Source organism: Carex rostrata, chromosome 3 (assembly GCF_964058835.1).
Source record: "Carex rostrata chromosome 3, lpCarRost1.2, whole genome shotgun sequence".
Lineage (NCBI taxonomy): Eukaryota > Viridiplantae > Streptophyta > Magnoliopsida > Poales > Cyperaceae > Carex > Carex rostrata.
This window is the reverse complement of record NC_135920.1, coordinates 12055804-12074805: the sequence shown is the minus strand read 5'-3', so window position 1 is coordinate 12074805 and position 19002 is coordinate 12055804. Positions and strand designations below refer to the sequence as shown.

The 19002-nt window shown below is 33.2% G+C and overlaps 2 protein-coding genes and 1 long non-coding RNA gene across 3 annotated transcripts; 1 reads left to right on the top strand and 2 right to left on the bottom strand.

Moving 5' to 3' along the window:
• The first annotated feature begins 4873 nt into the window (after positions 1-4873).
• Positions 4874-11941, top strand: LOC144551536 (Transducin/WD40 repeat-like superfamily protein). Its single transcript, XM_078299533.1, has 14 exons — positions 4874-5303; positions 5752-5827; positions 5933-6022; positions 6621-6665; positions 6764-6799; positions 7077-7109; positions 7216-7285; positions 7398-7435; positions 7694-7804; positions 7931-8064; positions 8544-8583; positions 9410-9472; positions 10244-10422; positions 11280-11941. Exons 1-14 carry the CDS (start codon positions 4921-4923, stop codon positions 11761-11763), a joined length of 1782 nt encoding a protein of 593 aa, XP_078155659.1. The 5' UTR covers positions 4874-4920; the 3' UTR covers positions 11764-11941.
• Positions 11560-12242, bottom strand: LOC144551539 (uncharacterized). The gene is made up of 2 exons (XR_013510830.1): positions 12127-12242; positions 11560-12070 (listed from the first exon to the last, which is right to left on the bottom strand). It is a non-coding gene; the product is annotated as an uncharacterized LOC144551539 (long non-coding RNA).
• Positions 12243-15731: 3489 nt separating this feature from the next.
• LOC144551534 (putative xyloglucan endotransglucosylase/hydrolase protein 32) lies at positions 15732-18780 on the bottom strand. The gene is made up of 4 exons (XM_078299531.1): positions 18503-18780; positions 18141-18241; positions 17808-18025; positions 15732-16378 (listed from the first exon to the last, which is right to left on the bottom strand). Exons 1-4 carry the CDS (start codon positions 18705-18707, stop codon positions 16021-16023), a joined length of 882 nt encoding a protein of 293 aa, XP_078155657.1. The 5' UTR covers positions 18708-18780; the 3' UTR covers positions 15732-16020.
• Between the last annotated feature and the right edge of the window lie 222 nt (positions 18781-19002).

Here is a 19002-nt window from a genome sequence, read left to right as displayed (position 1 = left end):
AAAAAGTTCCTAAAACAATTCTAAATCATTTCAGATTTAATCAAAATTATTTCAGAATTAATAAAATTATTTTAGAATTAATAAAACTTTTAAAATTATTCTGCACCATTTTTAATTTTTTTTAATTAATATGACAATATTCAGAATTTAAATAATTTCAACTTAAATAGTTACATATTTAAATAATTACAAATTAAATACTTCTAAATTTAAATTATAAATAAAATAAATTTAAATTAAATTTAAATTATAAATAAATGAAATTAAAATTATAAATTAATGAAATTAAAATTATATATTACTTAAATTTAAAATATAAATAAATGAAATTATAAATAAATTAAAACTTACTGTGAGAGAGCGGATGAAATGAAAGCGATGAGAATACGCGAATTTATAAACTGCATTTCCGGAAAAAAAATTTCCGGAAATTCCGTCTATTTCCGGAAAAAAATTTTCCGGATTTAGCCAGTTTCCGTAAAAAATATTTCCGGAAATAGACGGAATTTCCGGAAAAAAAATTTCCTGAAAGGGTATATTTCGAAAAACATGGCTGATGCGGTTATTTTTTGAAATTTAATATTAAAATTGGATATTAATAAAAAATTCGGTCGGAGAACTCTTACCAGTCGCCTCTCTGTCTCACACTCTCACTGAGAAAAACACCTGAAATTTTACTTTCTCTAAATTCTGATTTAAAAGTTCCAAAAAACATTGAATTTATCTACATCTTTTTCTTATTTCTCTATAAAATTTGTTTTGTTTGAAGCAAGGAAATGTGTCTGGTTAGGTCTCATCAGATCATCCCTTATCTCTTTTTTTTTTTGTTAACGAAGTTGTTTTGAAACACACTTTAGTTTAAATTTGAATATGAAAAAGAATCAGTCTTCCCTTTCAATTTTGTGAATATAATCGAGCAGTTGTTAGTTCTAATAATTCAATAAATATAAATAAATTTTTGAATAGTTGTGAGTTGTCAGTTGTAGTCTTAAGTAGAGTTGTAAGATTCTAGCTTGTAAGCTTTATGATACGGGTATGCAGGGCGGATTTATACAGAGCTCAAGGGGTGCTAAGTCACTCTATGATTTTGAAATTTTTAATCATGTAAGTTAAAATTTAATTGAATTTTTATTTTTTTTAAGTTTTTATATAGTTCAGCCGCCTCGCAAAATATCAGATGTTTGCTTGTAGTCTAGTGGTTAAGACTCTATTTTGTACATGGAAGGTCTTCAAATCCCATAAACTACAGATTAATAATTATACATTTTAAATTTTCAAGCCCCTCTATATAAATTTTTTAGTTCCGCCCCTAACGGTATGTACCGAACTTTGTTGGACGTAGGTCCGTAGGTATCAATTTTTGATACCGTCGTACAGTGTATGGTTTTCAATGGAAAATTGATGGAGCAATCTATTTTTATTTAAAAAAAACTACAAATAATATGATAATTAAATAAAAATATCTATTATTAATGGTGTGCACTGTAAATAAGATTCTGTAGCACTAAAATACATATATTGTTTTGAACCTGCTCTGAAAAATTATTATAAAGTTTTAGATAATCTTTAGAAAATGACCAGCAGTTTTGCCAATTTAGAAATAGATATATTACTTGAAATTCGATCCAATTAATATTCGGACAAATAATATATGATATTTGAAGAAAAAAAAAGTCAATATCTAATTGCTTGAATCGAGCTCGAGATTAATTAAAAACATCTAACAAGCGTGAAACTTGCTGTAAATACGCAAGCGGAGCTTTTGTGTGCGTAAAAGTTGATGCACAATTTGTAACCGCTCTAATTATATGATGAGAAGTGATCCACTTACGCTCTTTTTTGGTGATACCAGATTACATTTTATATTTTTAAGGTCCAAACAATCGATCCAAATCGTTTAACATGATGGATATATTAAAATGTGCTTGCAGATCAAATTTTACATTTTTTTGAATTTTTTTACTATTTATTAAGATGGGTATAAAAATTCAATGGTCTTAATATAGTGATTTTGTTAAATACTTAATAAATAGTAAAAGAAAATCAAAAAATATAAAATTTGATCTGCAAGCACATTTTAACATATCCATTATGTTGAACGGTTTGGATCGACTATGTGAATTTTGTAAACTTTAAAAATAAAGAGTGTAACACCAAAAAAAGTGTAATTGGATCCCTCCTCTTATATATCAGATAATCACTACGATAGTGATTTAATGTCATGAGTAGGAACATAATTAATTGAAAACATTAAATTGCTCAAAATATATTGTAAATGCATTATAGGATCCTTTATAAGCTTAAAAATCGATGCATCATTTCAAATTCACTCTATAATTCTATGAGCATAATATTAGATGATATTTTGATATTAATCGTGAATTTTGATTATCTAGTGACATAAAATAATTCTCGAACTAATTTAAAATAGAGGAGGGTTCAAATGCACTATGATTTTGTGCTCCAATATACTCCATATCCTTTATCTCCGTTTTCAAAGTCCGAATATTCGATCCGAACCGCTCAATATAATCTTCATAATAAAATATTCTTGGAGACCAAATTTAATACTTTTTAGAAATTTTTTACTACTTTTTTACATAGGTACAATATCACTTTATCGGATAGTCCATAATCTCTTTAAAAAATTGTGATTTTGTATCTATCTAAAAAAATAGTAAATATATTCTAAAAAATATAAAATTTGGTCTCCAAGCATATTTTATTATGAATATTATGTGGAGCAGTTCGAATCGACTGTTCGGACTTTGAAAATAGAGATAAAAGATGTAGAGTATATTGGAGCACAAAAGTTATGGTACATTTGAACCTCTAACAAATATTGTGAATCAATTAATGGAGTTTTTTTACAAACCCTAGCCGTCTCTGTCACCTCTTCCGCCTCCCTCCCTTCTTAGTAAGCCCCCCCCTCTAGCAACTTACCCTCCGCCTCATGTAAATAATTACGCAGTTCTAAATATTATTTGAAGAATATATGCAAGTTTTTTGTGACATAATGATGTAAAATGAGTCCAACCTAGGGCTGTAAATGAGTCGAGTTTGAACGAGTTACCCCCAACTCAAACTCAGCTCGTTTAATAAACGAGCGAGCCAACTCGAGTTGAGATGATAATAACGAGTTGTAGAGACTCAAACTCAGCTTGTTATCAACTCGAGTTGACTCACAACTCGTTTAACTAGTGATAGTATTACAACACAAGTTCAAACATATTTTGCACGAATCTCAAAACACAAATAACAGTCTAGAGATTAGGGTTTGATTATTTTGGGAGTTATTGTGACCAATACTATTTAACTTTACGTAGCACGAGTTATAAATGAGCGAGTTGGGGCCAACTCGAGTTGTAAATGAGTGAGTTAAAGCGAGTTACGAGTTCGAGCTCTTTTGCCCAGCCCTACTCCAGCCTTAATTAAAAAGATCTATAGCGTACATGCAATGCAAAGTACACAGTAGGATCCGTATCCTCCTAGGTATCTGACTCAACACAGTTGAAACAGACGGCTTAGATTTACTCTTAGCCAGTTGGGAGTCAGAATGACAGGGGGGCATGATTATTTGTGCTTTGAGATGCGTGCCAATCCATTTTCGGACCGTCTGATTCAATTCTACTCAGTCAGGTAACCTGAGGGGATACGAATTCGTATTACTAGATTTTTGTTTACGAAAAATTTGATGTATTCCTTTAATCGACACTAACGGTAAGTTTCAGTGGTTTAATGACTGTAAACGATCACTAAATTATATTATTATATACAAATCTAACGTGCACAAAAGCAAAAGTATCGTATCATTTTTTTTCTGCGCAAAAATTGAAATATTTTTCTGAAATCGTTCTCATAAATCTTTGTTCAAGTGTTATTTAATATTTGAAAAATATATGTTAGTATTATTTATTGACTGAAAATCTGCCCTGCATTATTTAAACGTATCTAACATTCGCATAAAGGAGATCAAACGCAGTTAAAAATATCCAACCTATTATCGATTTTTTTTAAAAAAAAATAACACTAAATTTAAGTATTTGAATGAAATAAACACATTGAATTTGATTTTTATCCACCGATCTTGTGGATTGGTGGAGGCAGAAATACATTTGTTCCGCTAAGCTTATTGCATGCATAGTAAATTGCCTCCACCAATTCATTTTTTTTGTTTTTCATAAAAATCAAATTCAGCATATTTACTTAGTTGAAATATTTAAATTTGGCTCTATTTAATAAAAAAAAAAATCCTTGTTATCTATATAACTTACATCATCTAATGCATCTTGTCGTGCAAAGTAATGGTTTGATAGTGGGTCCCCAAATCCATAAGGGTATATTTGAATGAAACAATAAATAAAGTAAGAATAGAGCTAATTTCAAATTTGAGAATTGTAGCTAATTTAATTTTTAATTGGATTAGTAGAATAACGAGCTAACTCATATAAGACAAATAAAGAATAGTGAGTTAGTATTATTCTTGTTCTATCCAAACATTGATTAGCTCAAAATAATAGTGCTATTTTTGCTCCATCCAAACATTAAATAATTCAAAATAACAATGTTATTCTTGTTCCATCCAAACATCGAATAGCTCAAAATAATAGTGCTATTCTTGCTCCATCGAAAGACACCCTTAGATGAGATGAAATATTAAAAAAACCCAAATCGGCTTAAAGTGTTTTCATTTAGTATTCTGGTCGGAACCGTCCGATTCGCATCAAGATTCGTACGGACCACTACATTCGCACCTATCACATACACGAGAATCATAATGCCGATTGGACGGTTCATACCGGGCATCGAACCGAAAAAAGAACCGGGAACTAGAAATTTCGTTTCGCACTTTCGCTCCTTCTCAGTTTCCCTTTATTTTTCTCATCGACTTCTCCAATCACAATCGTCTCTCTCCAATTGATGGCAAGAAGAATAGTATCTCGCTTTATACCGCCGCAAGAAGACGAGGAAGAAGAAGATGAAGAAGATGAAGAAAATGAAAGCGATACTCACTCGGAAGACGACACGTCCAGTAGTGACGCCGACACGGAACCAGAAGTGGCGGTGAACCTACCCCAAAGGCTTCGACAGCTGAGGGATTCAGCAATTGAAGTTGCTGAAGACACCGAGGATGAAGAAGAAGGAAGTGAAGGAGAACAAGAAGAAGAAATTAAAGGAAGAGTGAAAAATGGGGAGGAAAAGGGGAGAGAAGATGTTGGGATTGAATTGGAGAACAACTCGGTACTGCCTACTTGCCCCGTTTGCATGGAGCCTTGGACCTCAGAAGGACCTCACCGTGTCTGGTATCGGCATTTATTTTTTTGAATTTGAAAACAAAGAATAAAATCTACTTATTTCTCAGTTAATGGTGCAGGCCTCACCAAATTTGCTGGATGATAGCTGTTTTGCTAATTAGTTTCTTTCAAAAGATGTAAAAAATTAAATACTAGATTTCTGCAATTTAGATAACATATCCAGAAATGTGTTATTCTGTGCTAATGCTCAGTGCTTTAATCCAACTAGGTTGAACCTGTACAGTCCACAAATCTTAATTACATGGTTTTGCTAGATCTTTTCCATTCTCGCCTGATTTAATTTTCTATTGTGAGATTATCCATTTCAATTACGGTATTTTGAAACAGAAGCATCCATTTTTTGTTGGTTTTGATTTCACATCCATTACTTTATTTTATTCAGCTTACTAGTTACTAGTATGAATGAACTGAGTCATGTGTTCTAAACTTGATGCAGCTGTATTCCTTGTGGGCATGTATATGGTAGATTGTGCCTAGAGAAATGGCTACGCAAGTGTGGGAACAAAGGGAAAGTAAGTTTTTTTATCATCTGTCATCGTAATAACTGAGGAAGTGTTTCTTCTTTAAGCATTCCTTTTCTCATCTTCTTAATTTTTTTTTTCTCTCTCCATTGGCAGTGCCCTCAGTGCAATGGGAAGTTTAATCCCAAACAGATCATTAACTTATATGCACCAAGGATAGTGGTGCCAAATGATGACTTAGAAAAGGTTACAACCTCCCTTTCACTTGAGTACTATCCTTTGCAAGAATATATCATCATACTTGTGAAATAGCATTTTTCCCATTTATCTAAGGTCCCTACAGTTTTTGATAAATTTTGAAAATGATACGAATTATTAGGTTGTTAACAATTTTGGCCTAACTTTTTCTTTTTTTCTTCTGAAGCTCATATTGAACTAATCTGAACCAAAACGAACTTTTTGTGGGGTACAGGAATTTTATTGTACTAGTCAAGTATGTTTTGGTTAGTTTTACGAAGACTCAGGGAAGCCATCTTTTGCCAGACTGACTTTATTTCCGAGTTGCATGCTATGTGACTTTCACTAGAGAGTCAAATTTTATCTGTGAACTTTGGTAAAAGTATTTGCCATATCTTCGGGAAGACCATTTTTTTGTTGCTCTATCCATTCTTTAAAAACATGATTTATTGGAAATGCACAAAGCCTCATTTTCAGTCTTACTAAATCTAATTTTCTGCCGCTTTGGACTTTGAACTTGCTACTTTACCTTTGTAAGATTTCGTCTTGGCCACCAAAGAATCCAATGTTTTGTTCAAGATTTAATTTCTGTACTTGTGCTTTGTAGGAGGTGAAATCTCTACGAGAAAAAAACGAATCCCTTACTTTGGAGGTTAGCTGTTTATCTTGTATGTCATTACTGGATATTTCGAGCAAACTCTGTTTTTTATATCATGACTCTGTAAACTGTTTTTTTGTTCTTTTTTGCAGAAAGCAAGATTACTTGAAGAAATTAGCAAGCAAAGGGTATACCATAGTAAAACTGCCCTCTTTGTTTTACTCTGTAACTCAATGGAAAAGAAAGATGATTTGTAAATCCTTGATCTTAACTTTTTAAGTAATGACAGTGCAAACACCAAAAAACTACGAAGTATGATTTTTTTTTCTGGCCAATTTACCAAAATTTAGGTGGGAATAGGGTGGAATTGGATAATTTCGTGTTTTCCAAAACTGTTTTAAATTTATTCAGCATTGACTGTAATACAATCAGTGATGAATAAAAATTTTATATAATGACTTGCAGGAGCTATTTGAAGAACAAAGATCCAAGAGACAGGTAGGGACTAGCACACCTTTCATATACATAGAATATTAAGAGAAAGAAAAAAAAAAAAAAACATTACTCAAAAACTAATTTTCATTAAACTTTTCTTTGCCTGAAGAAAATAAGACAGACTAGTCTTCTAGATTTTTGTGATCAGAGCCAGAAGCTTTCTATTGGAGTCTTGTCAGGTACATTCCTATTTGCTCAGTTGATATTGTTTCTTTCTGGCTTTTTACCAAATATAAGACATGCTTTCTGAAGATAGAGCAACTTAAAGCAAATTTGTTTTTATTCTTGTAGGAAGTACAGCAACAGTTCCTGGCAGAATTATTTTGCGGGTACACTCTTAAAAAAAAAACCCTTTCTATGTTAATTTTGCCTCCGGCTCATACCTTGCAAGGTTTTCTACCAGTACAGTACCATTATGTTGACTGGACCCTCTTTGCTATTTTCTTTTTATTTGGATTTTTTATGTGCGTATATATTATCTTAATTCAGGTTGAACATCGTATTTTTGCCCAAATCATATCAACATCTTTCATAAGCATCCTTTTATTATTAATGCTAAATGACACTTGCTTGTTTCTTCTTTGGAGTATGAGTTGCCTTTTGATGGAGCTCGGGTGATGGTTATTGATGCATCCAATCAGACACTAATGGTTTCTTCAAAGGCACCTGGAATACCTTGTGAACATGTGCTCAATAGGGTTTGTTTATTATAATTATTCTAATTTGTCTTGTGTTCTTTTTGATCAAAATATTAAAGGACAGTGAGTGTTTATGACATGCTGTCCTTGCTTATTATGATATTCACTTTACAGTTTCTGTTGCAGGTTAGCCTAATTTGTCCTGGAGAAGTAGAGAAAATAAAGCTTCCGAATAATACTAAAACTGTCAAGGATTTATGTGTTCTTCCCAACGGACTTGTAGCTCTTGCATCGTTAGGTCGGAAATTAGCAGTATTCAGGTTGTTATTGCATTTTATTTTTGTCTGCAAATTAATACAAATTTTCTTCTACATGTAAATAGCACCAAAGTAGTCTTTGAGAAATTTGCAATTAGCAATAACTATTGTATTCTAGAGATTGGAAAGGTATATTCTACTATGACATATTTGTGCTCACCTTGATGCTCACCTTAAAACCGAAATCAAGCTGAATGGTTTTAGATTTGGTCATCTAGTTTACATTTCATGGGGTGACGTATTGTGCGCCCACATGAAAATGTTAGGTTGATTTAGTCATTATGTGCTTGATTAGACCTTGGTTTTAACAACTGAATCATATATTGTAAATATAACATAAGTATTCTTTTTGACAATTACGGACAGGAGAAATATTGTGCTATGTTGCAAATTAGTACTGTTATTTTGTTGTTTTGTTGCTCATCTTATATGGCAATTCTTTTTTTGCTTGTTCTCAGATAATACTTTGTTTCTCTTTTCAGCAAGGAAAGCAACAACTTTGTCCTTCAATACGACTTACCGGTGATTCTCTAGCTCTATGCTTTTGTATGTACTAGACATAACTGTCATCTCTTGGGTAATTTCAGGTGTGCCCCTACAAAAACCTAGCAATCATTTACAGTCCTGGTAAATATAACAAATACCCTACACGATATACATGAATGTGTCATCTGCACCCCTACCCTCTTCATTTACCTAAAGATGCCCAAAGAACTCCTCTTGTTATCTTCCCAGATTAACTGAATTGTAGTATGGTGTTTTGAAGATGCTAAGAAATGTTTCTTATCTGAAACTGGTATTCATCTATTTTGCTAAAACTAGAGGTGGCAAATTCTGATCTGAGCCCAACTAGACGCAAAATCCTCCTTTGACCTTCTTGACACAGCATTAACCTGTTCAACCTGACTTATGACCCAGTTTGACTCCAAAAGCTCAATTGCTGATCCAAGTCACTTCAAGTTAAACTTATGACCCAGTCAGTCCCAATTGACTGATACCTAAACCAGTCTGATCCTGAAGCCAAATGACTTGAGATATGAAGCAGCCTGAACCTGAAGTGACCCAAGACTTGAGAGAACATGAACCAGAATTACGTGAAACCTGAAGTGACTTGGATCTCATCCTGAATAATTCAAGACTTGGGAATAATTTCAACCTGAAAAGGCTTAACCTAAACCTAAACGTAACATAACCTACCTGATTGCCTCCTCTACTAAAGTCAATTGAACAACTCCTAACTTGGTTAGGTGTTTTGCCTGCTACATCAAAAATTAACTCCTGAATAGGTCCCATTCCTGTATCACTTGCATATTTTTCTTAGTGGGAATTTTTTTTTTTTTTTTTGTAGGCTCCTGCCTGGTCTTGTTCTGGGAATGATGCCAATGCTCACTATATTTATGCTGGGTTGCAGGTTTCGCACAATCACTCTCTGTTTCATTTCTATTTTCATTTTATTTTTTGGTGACACTGCAACCAAATCAAAACACAACTCCATAAGTTGCTACATATTCAATTTGCCTCTTATGCTCCAATGGCGTTCCACCTGGTTCTCTGACAGCTCTTTGTTGGTGATAACATTATATAAGGCTGCTTATGTTCTGATCTGAACAGTGATTATTTTTGGGTTGAGGTTGGGGGCGGGGGAGAATTTAAGCTCACTCTCAGTTCTATGAAGGCTATTGTTGCACCTTATGGGAATTGTTCTGGTCATTTCTTGGGTCAGCTCAGGTGATGATAGGATTGGTACAAGCATTTTTAGTTTAATTTTGGTAGAAGATTACAAGTGTTTCCTGATTTATTTATTTATTTTGATATTAGCTAGAAGGGTGCATACATGAATTCTCACTCTGACATGTTTTTACCAACAATTATTCACATCGAACTGTTAGCTTATTAATAGATGTAGCTGGTTGTTTCAGGTTGGGTATGGTGTGACCTATGCCCACCTGTTCAGACAGGTTGGAGCATCTCTTAAAGTGCTAGAGTTGGCATCCCAGCACACTGTTACACACTTTGCCATCATAGCAGTGTTATGAACAGAAAATAGAATGTTAATTAAATTACAGTGTTGAGTATTTTGGTTATTCGGACGGATAGTGTAAGTTGAACATAGCAACAACTTTATGGGATATGTGGTTTTTTTATTTCAGGAATGTAACGTGTGATCAATATTTTGTTACAGAATGGAAAGTTATTGGTCTTTGACATGCGTCAGACTGCACAGCCGGTGCAATCTCTGGATGGACTCACCACTCAACCTATCCATACTTTGCACTCATTGAATAATGCTGGTGCCAGCAGGGTTCTGACAGCCTCTTCAGTGGGCCCTTGTGTGTGGGACATTGACCCGGGAGCTGAAAGGTGAGCGATTATCTCTACTTCTTTACAATTCCCACTTCTCTCAATCTTTATTCAATGGACTACCTTGCTTATCGGTTGTGCTTGATAGACATTCGTAAAAGTTTAAAAAAAGAAAAACCTAATTAGAGTCAATCTAGCATCCAGAGTTTGAAAAACCTGATAAAGATGCAAAACTGTGGTTAGTCTGTGTTGCATGCATATCATCTTCTGTTCTCTTTACATAATATTTGATGAGTGCGACAAGTTACCACAGGATTCGTATTGCCTCCTTTTATCGAAAGAAAATGCAGGGCCCTATTTTAAATCGGATTGATCCGATTCGGTTCGTTTTAAAGAAACGGCTCAAATTGGAATAATAGGGCCCTACCTTTCCTTTTGAAAAGTAGCGTATACGGCCTCAGTTGCCACAACCTCTCTTTTCAATTAAATTTTTAGCTCCAAAATTCAAATATGATCTGATCGTGATCTTGTTTATCTTCATGGCCTCTTGAGGCGTTCATGTAAATTTTTTATAATATGTTTGATTTTGTTTGTATAAGATCAAGGGTCCTGACAATGAAAACACAATATTTATCTAGTGCAGTTAAATTAATCCATTTATTTTTTAATTATTGATATTGCACGAAACAAACTCCATATGTGACACTTTTTGGGGATGCATCCCTCATTAAAAAGAGCAATATCAACAATTGGGATATGTTGATTGAATTATAATTTTGTAAAATATTAATTCAAGAGGCTGTGGCAACTTTAGGTACTAATATGTTTGGGCATCAGAACAATTTTTTTTTTTCGAGTAAAGTTGGAGCTTTTTTTTTTTTGGCAATATCAACTGTCTAATATTTGTTTTGTTACAGGCCAACTTTGGTGCCTGGACTGGAGAGCCATGGTATATGTATTGCTCTTGCTTGTGGGGGTGACAACGTAGTAGCCAGCTTTCGACCAAGAGTTGACCTATATCAACCTGATACCTTGTCATCTCAAACCCTAAATTCTATTTCTGCTCCTAATTTAGGAAAGCTAGGTTCTCACGTCCTCATGAAAAAAAACCCTGATGGCATGTCCTTCTGCAAGGACCAGGTTTGTAATGGATATGTAAGTGAGCTTCGCATGTCTAAGTCAGCAATTATTTGCTCAGACAGAAATGACCCTCTATTTGCTTACGGAGATGAGATGCTACGAGGGGTCCGTATTTGGGGCTTGCCATCCTTTACCAGGTATGCAGATCTGAATCCGCATAGAGAACCCATTCTTGATTTGAGGTATGCTAGGGTTCCGAATGGTCCTGGCTTTCTTGGGTGCTTAAGCGAAGAGAAATTGCAGGTGTTTAGTTGTTTATAATTTTTTTTGTTTACTAATGTTCCTTGGTCTATTTTACTATAGGTAGTAGACTACTAGTGTTAGAGGAATTACTATACTAATATGAGTTCAGCTTTTGTCTCTTTACTTTCAGTAATGTAATGAATGTTAAAATTGTGTCAAAGTATGTATTATATATGTGAAGTAAACATTTTAACCAGTGGAGTCCAACTTGTACCGAAAGATATCTGATAGTCTTACTACGGGTTCAATTAATGCCTAAAAATCACGGTCTTATGGAAGTCTGCAAAGACTAACACTACCCCTCCAATTCATACAAGTCAGGTATCTGATTTTTATACATTTTATATTGGTGCCGATATACATTTTATACAAGTGAGGTACCTGATTTTTATACATTTTATTTTGGTGCCGATATAGTTTTGAAGTTCAAAACTTCATTAATATTATATTTTCAAATTGGCTCAATGAAATGTGGACAAATAATTTTAGCATTATTCTTTTTTCTTATATTAATACAAATCGTTGGTGAGCAACTGCTCACTGACCCTCAAATTTTTTTTTTAGCATTATTCGTTTCATTTCACTGCTATCTCCTATTAAGATATGAGGAGATACTGCTAGAAAATTGACTAATTTAGAATTGTTTTTTTTGGATTAATAATGAAATGACTATATTGAGTAAGGCTTGGGTGTTATGGATAGCATAGCGTCATTCGTGCTATGGCCTCAAAAACCTATCGTACAAATTTCAAACTTTGATTTAAGTAGTTCAGTAAATTGGTTATATAATGTATTTGTTGGATAGCAATTTTTTATTTTTAGAATTGTTTACTATTTTTTATGATTCATGAAAGATGACAAAAAATGACTTAAAATATTGACAATTTTTTTTTATTTTTAAGCTATTTTTTGTCATATTTTATAAATCATAAAATATAGTAAAAAAAAAATTAAAAGTAATAAAAATTACTATTTTATAAGTTCATTATACAACCAATTTACTGAACTACTTGGATTAAAATTTTAAATTTATACAATAGATTTTTGAGATTGTAACATTTATAGCATCCAAGTCTTACTCGTCCATATTAGTCCCTTCTCTTGCGCACTTCATTTCTTTTTTGTTCTGTATTGCTCACGTCTCCCGTCCTTGCTGTTCTTCTACAAGCGGATAAGACGCGTTCCTCTATTTAGATTTAGGTTTTTGTATTAATATCATTAAAATAAAAAATTAAACGCATGGCATTGAATTGAAAATATGTTCAAAGCTCGCAATCATCATTTTCGAACTAAAAAAAAAAGATGGTTTGAAGCCTAAACAATTAGTTGAAAAATTTGATTTTCGACAGTCGTGAATTTTTTTTAATGCTATTAATAAAAAAAATCGGATTTTGATTGGAGGTTTCTACTCTCCTAAAAATGAATTAAATATGATAAGCGCTTCTGAACTCTGCCAAGCTCTTGCTCCTAACTAAAAACAATATTAACTGTCTTGTATTTTGAATTTTTGATGTTGTGATGCATTGTAATGACTAACCTGATTAAGTTCTATAATAAGTTTTGCAAGTTCGAATGGAATAAATTTCAATTTCAATTTTTTCGATATATGTATAAATTTACCTTTATTTTTTTATTATATAATCATTTCAAAATGCCTTTTTTTTTGTAATATCCGTAAAATTTTGTTGGTGTCAATTTACATAAGCTATTTGATTTTCCATCCTTCAATTATTTAATTCGTATATGTATAATATTGGTACGGCTTAATGAAATACTAATGTAGAATTTTAGCATTATCTGTTTTGTATCCGTTCGGTTTTCACCAGTAATTACTCGTATGCAGCAAAATCAGAGAACATTAAAGCTATTTAATTAATCAACTAATAAGACGATTTAATACTTGAGAGGCATTGTTGTGACTTTTTTCTGAAAACTAAAAATGCTGTAGATGTAACAGGATATTATTATTTTGAGATATACTAAGAAAACGCCATTGTCAAGGTTTCAAAAAAAAAAAAAAGAGATATACAAAGAAAACACGCAGTTGAACTGCCAGTCACCTAGGAACAATTCAAGGGTAGTCAGTGGCGTAGCCAAAATTTGAGCCATGGATAGGCAAAAAACGAGTTCGGATTTTTTAAAAACGGATCCAGGATCAAATCGTCTCCATAACTCTCTTCCCGCTTTTGTCTGAGCCACCTCTAAAAATCGGAATTGTAATGGGATGAATAGGTAGGAATCAGACGGATTGGGTCGGAAACATAGATCTTTTTAGCATAAGCTTGTTTTGTAATAAATTTTTTTGAAAATTGATAAAAAAGATAAATATTTCAAAATTTTTTTTTTCATATGCATGTATAGTTTTGTTATTAGCTAAATTAATTATTAGTTTTTAATTTTCAGAATCAATATTCAAAAAATAACTAAAACTACTAAGTGAAATAGAAAAATTGCTTCACATCACACAGATAGTAAAAATTGAAAATATACTGTTGAACCCTAAAAATATATATATATTGAAGAGAAAAAAACAAAAAAAACAGTAGAAATTATGGAAAAACAGAATAGAAGCAAATGCAAATATTGCAAGAAATTGTCAAAATGGATGAGTCCAATGAGAACCAAAATGGAGAGGAGATGAAAAAGTTGGATGTAGTTGTCATCCAAATTTATATTGACAAAGTTAATATAAAACAAGTTTTAGATTGACTTTGAATATGAAAAACAAAGTTAGCTTTGCCATTAAATCAAAAGATAGTTCTCAACAAAGTTACTTTTAAACAAGTTTTAGATTGACTTTGAATATGAAAAACAACCAGCCTTTCTTTTAATTCTACAAATTTAATTAAACGGTTGTCAGTTCTAATAATTTTAAAACTTCAAATAAATTTAGAATTAATTAAAAGTATCCAACATTAACGTCGTGTACAGTAAATAAGATTTTGCTAGCACTAAAATACATGTATCAGTTTGAACCTGCTTTGAAAAAATTATTATACAAGTTCTAGATAATGTTAGAGAATGACCATGATCAGTTTTGCCAATCTAATTAATATCTGGATAAATAATAAATAATATTTGAATTATTTTTATCAATTTAGTTGTATTTAATTTTCCCGTTTATATAATGTTCTTTTTGTCTATATTACTATAGGTAGTCGACTAGTACTAGTAGAGTTGTGACTTGTTTTTTTTTTTTGAAAAGTAATTAAATGCTGTAGATGTAACAGGATATTATTTATCATTTTGAGATACACTAAGAAAAGAAGCAGTTGAACTGTCAGTCACCTGGGAACAGTGCAAGTGTACTGTGGTTGGTTCATTTAGCTAGATGCTACCTTGAAAAGAAAGCGAAACAACAACAGAAAACTGTCAATCAAAAATTAACAAGCAAAAGACAATTCTCTATTAAATATTAATGCAATCTAAGATACCTTTCATGAACCATTCCATCCATTTATTTCCACTATTAAACTGCATAGTTGGAGGCTCTCTGACAGAATATTCAAGCATTTTGCATAAAATAGATGGTTTCAAGGATCACGTCAAAATTGAACCGTTGATGTTAGAATATGAAATAAATTTGTCTCAAAGTTCTAAATTACTATGATTTAATGTAATAATAAAAGAGAAATAATAAACCTAGGGAGACCGAATCGTCTGCCCCTCAGGAGGCAGAAAACTCCTGCCCCCAGAGTCACTGAAGAGTGGACCCCTAGTAAACAGTAACCAGTTAACTTTAACCCTTTAACAGTAACTGGACCCACCCTGCAGTGACTCTGGAGGCAGGAATTTCCTGCACCCCAGGGGGCAGGAGATCTGATCTCAAACCTGGGCTAATTTTTGACCTTGGAAACATGAACCCAAATCCACCTCATTTCGGCTTAATATAACCTTTTTGATCCAATTTTTCAAAATTTTGATTATGAATTTCATAAAAAAATAAAAAAAAACAATTTGATAGAAGAATTCAAACAACAAAGAAATTACCGTTAAAAATCAAATTTCTTCTTTCTTTTATTTGAATTCATGAACAGAAGAAACTGTAACAGAGCTTTAATTGATTATCTTCCAATCAACATATATCTCAAATTTACACATAATTAATCACAAACGCCTCAACTACTGTCACGCTAGTAGTAGGGCAGCAGTACCTTTTTCCTCACAAGCCCCACCAAAATATAAAATATCACACGGGTTAACAGAACCAACTAAAGTATCCAGTTCCTCTCCATTTCTTTCAAGCAATTGAGAGAACACTGTCAACCAACCTTGCTAGCACTCAGGATATAGAGAACGGTCCTTTGAGTAATCCTGGCAATAATAATAAGTCATAGAATTTTTCTGGGCCCATAACATGGCCTGGTACTGCTGATCACTGAGAGCCGAGCCGGTACCAGATGCTGGTACAGGGTGGCAATTGGTCGGTGAGTCGGTGGTGCAACCTCCGATCTTGAAATTTGTGAAATGCGCGACAAATGGCTGGTACTGATAGTCAGCTCGATATTTGCCATTGTCTGTGGCCCAGTCTGATGCGTCCCAAATCGACCCATACATCCACATTTCCCGATCTGGGAAGGTACCGTCTACTTTGTTTTCGTACCTTCTGATCGGTATGTCATCAACATAGAATCTGTTATACATATATGTAATTATGTGGTCAGAAAATCAATCTCAAGTGATAATAAGTCATGTTGCAACAAAATTAGATCATGAGAACCAATACTTTGTCAGAACTACTCAATACAACCATGAACAAATAAAGTGTAATAGGAAAAATCTGAAAATTAAAGCAGAAAGCCTGTCAATTATGAACCTAAAAGAGAAGTTGCTCTTACCTATCAGGCTATCACCTATTGATAGCACTAACTGTATGTGAATTTCTCCGTAACCGTTCATATAACTTATGTGGTCCCAGTAAGATATGCCATCAACATTTGTTGGAGACTTGGAGTATATAGTTTCTATTCAAATGATTGCACCAAAACATTTTATACTATAGCTTGTAGCTGTATATAGAGTTCATGGACCCATGGCAATCTCAATTTGTCATGCAGAATTTTCTGTACAGGCATTTAAATATTGCCCAAAATATATTTTAGTAATAATAATTTTTTTTTTCATTTTTCCTGTACAGGCATTTAAATGTTTTTTTTTCCTCTCATTTCAGAACAGAGTAAAAAAAGCAGAGGATCTGTAACTGGAGGAAGAAGCTTCTTATTTTTCTGATTTGAAAGAAGGTTTAAATATTGTGCATATTAATTTTTAAGGCCACTATTTGAAGGAACATTTTTTTGAAAATCTCGGTGTACCGAATGTTCATCTATGACCTCATAGCCTGACCTTTCTAAAATTTCATCAGGTTTGGAAAGACTTAACAAAATTAACTTCATAGATTCTAAATCATACTGATTATACCCATGATAGATCAGATTGAAAACAGTTACTTGTATTGACATGAAGCAATTATGACCATTTCCAAAATTTATAATGTATGTAAATGTTTCCCAGATATACCTTTGTTAATTAAGGAATAATAGATAGGTGTCAGTTACAGTTAGGTAGGTTATGGACTTTAGTTAGTGATAAAAGGAACTACTAATTTCGGTTACCTGATCACTAAGGAATGCTGATATGATATTAATTTCTCAAATTTTCAAGAGGTTCACTTGCCTATTACAGTAGAACCTCTACATGATATGACAGCGATGGAAATTTCTTGAAAGGGAAATATATTGATATAATATGTGTGATATTGACATGCATTAGGGATTAGGCTATGCCTTTTAAGCCATGGCAGCATTTATTCCCTCAATTAAGCTATCAAGAAATAACTGTTTTCATTTACTATCTAAATTTTCTTGTAGGAAAAGAAAAAGATACGTATTAAGTGTATCTACAAGCATATGTGCTTAAGAATAGTGCAATTAAACAACAAATTAATAACAAAAAAGAAGCAGATTATGTGGGGATCAATATGCACCAACCATGGGCTTGTCCTGTTTTCCTATTCAATAATTAATTAATTGATTAATTAATTAAGAACTTGTAAATTGACTTACATTATCTCATCTGGGTTCCATAGTATAGCATAGTGGTGGTAATCAGCAGTCGGATCGAACCAGAGGTGAAACCGCATCTCCCGGCCAATGAGCGTCCCATCTCCGCTCCCTCTTACGTACACGTTCGTTTGTAAAGTGTACGGCTCCCCTGGAATTGTCCCCAGCAACTCGATGTCTATCTCGTCGTGGTACCCCGGGTACTGCTGATTGTTTGATAGCTGCAATAATTTGTTCCGAATAGCATCAAGTTATCTATCTATCCAATATTTTTCTGTATCATTACATCATAAGGAGCTACTTTTTTAGCACTGAATAGTGTGAGAGTTGGCTTACATAGAAAGCATTATTTACACCAGCAGTATATCCTGCTTGGAGCTTCATTGAGGCACCAAAATACCCATTTCGGTACGATTTTGTAGTCTTGAATCCGCTCCCTACAATTTAAAGGGATAAACAATTTATTCAGTGCTGAAATTTGTATTAGTTAGAATAGGAGAAAGAACAATATCTAGATGTCAATTATCTCTTTCCAATTTGTAGTTAAAGGTTTGAGGTGATTGAAACTCAAAATTCCCAGTAGAATTATTAAATAATTCCTACTCCAAAGAATAAGAAAAAAAATAGTTAACTAAATGTACATATATAATTACACTAGCATTATATATATATATATATATATATATCAGTAAGTTGACCTGAGCTCTTATCTAGCCAGATTGTCAAGGCTGACTGGTCTTGTGAGAGCGACTGGTGCTGAGGACCCCACAAGTTGCTGTAGCCCTGGCTGAATGCTATCGACCGGAGTTTGCTGCTAGGGTAATACCCAGGAGAAGGTTGCGCATTGGTGCAATGAAACAATGCAACTAAGAGAAGGAATGGAAGAAGAAGAAGAGAATCCATATCTCAACCTAAGTGTTAGTGTTTACACGAGAGAGATAATATGCTTTGGTTCTAGCCTCTGAGTTGGGTGTATATGGTTTGCAGTTGGTTGTATATATATAGGCATATATAGGAAGAAAGATGGGTCTATCATCTTAGGTACCTCAAACGGTGAGTTTGAATCCAGTCTGTACGTTATATCTTGCACGAATTTTAAAGCACACCGTCAATTTGTCCGGATAAGCTCCAATTCAGATCAAATGGTCCGATTCTGAACTCATCATCCTTTGTGTTATATTATATACAGGATATGCGA

What these genes read in the sequence shown, in the direction of transcription:
- LOC144551534 (XM_078299531.1), bottom strand. Translation starts at nt 18,707, where the DNA reads ATGGATTCTCTTCTTCTTCTTCCATTCCTTCTCTTAGTTGCATTGTTT. An exon ending in CTGGCTAGATAAGAGCTCAG is followed by an intron (nt 18,242 to 18,502) that starts GTCAACTTACTG and finishes TTTAAATTGTAG; the next exon opens with GGAGCGGATTCAAGACTACA. An exon ending in TGGAACCCAGATGAGATAAT is followed by an intron (nt 16,379 to 17,807) that starts GTAAGTCAATTT and finishes TATGTATAACAG; the next exon opens with ATTCTATGTTGATGACATAC.
- LOC144551536 (XM_078299533.1), top strand. Translation starts at nt 4,921, where the DNA reads ATGGCAAGAAGAATAGTATCTCGCTTTATACCGCCGCAAGAAGACGAG. An exon ending in CAAATGATGACTTAGAAAAG is followed by an intron (nt 6,023 to 6,620) that starts GTTACAACCTCC and finishes TGTGCTTTGTAG; the next exon opens with GAGGTGAAATCTCTACGAGA. An exon ending in TCCTTCAATACGACTTACCG is followed by an intron (nt 8,584 to 9,409) that starts GTGATTCTCTAG and finishes TTTTTTTTGTAG; the next exon opens with GCTCCTGCCTGGTCTTGTTC.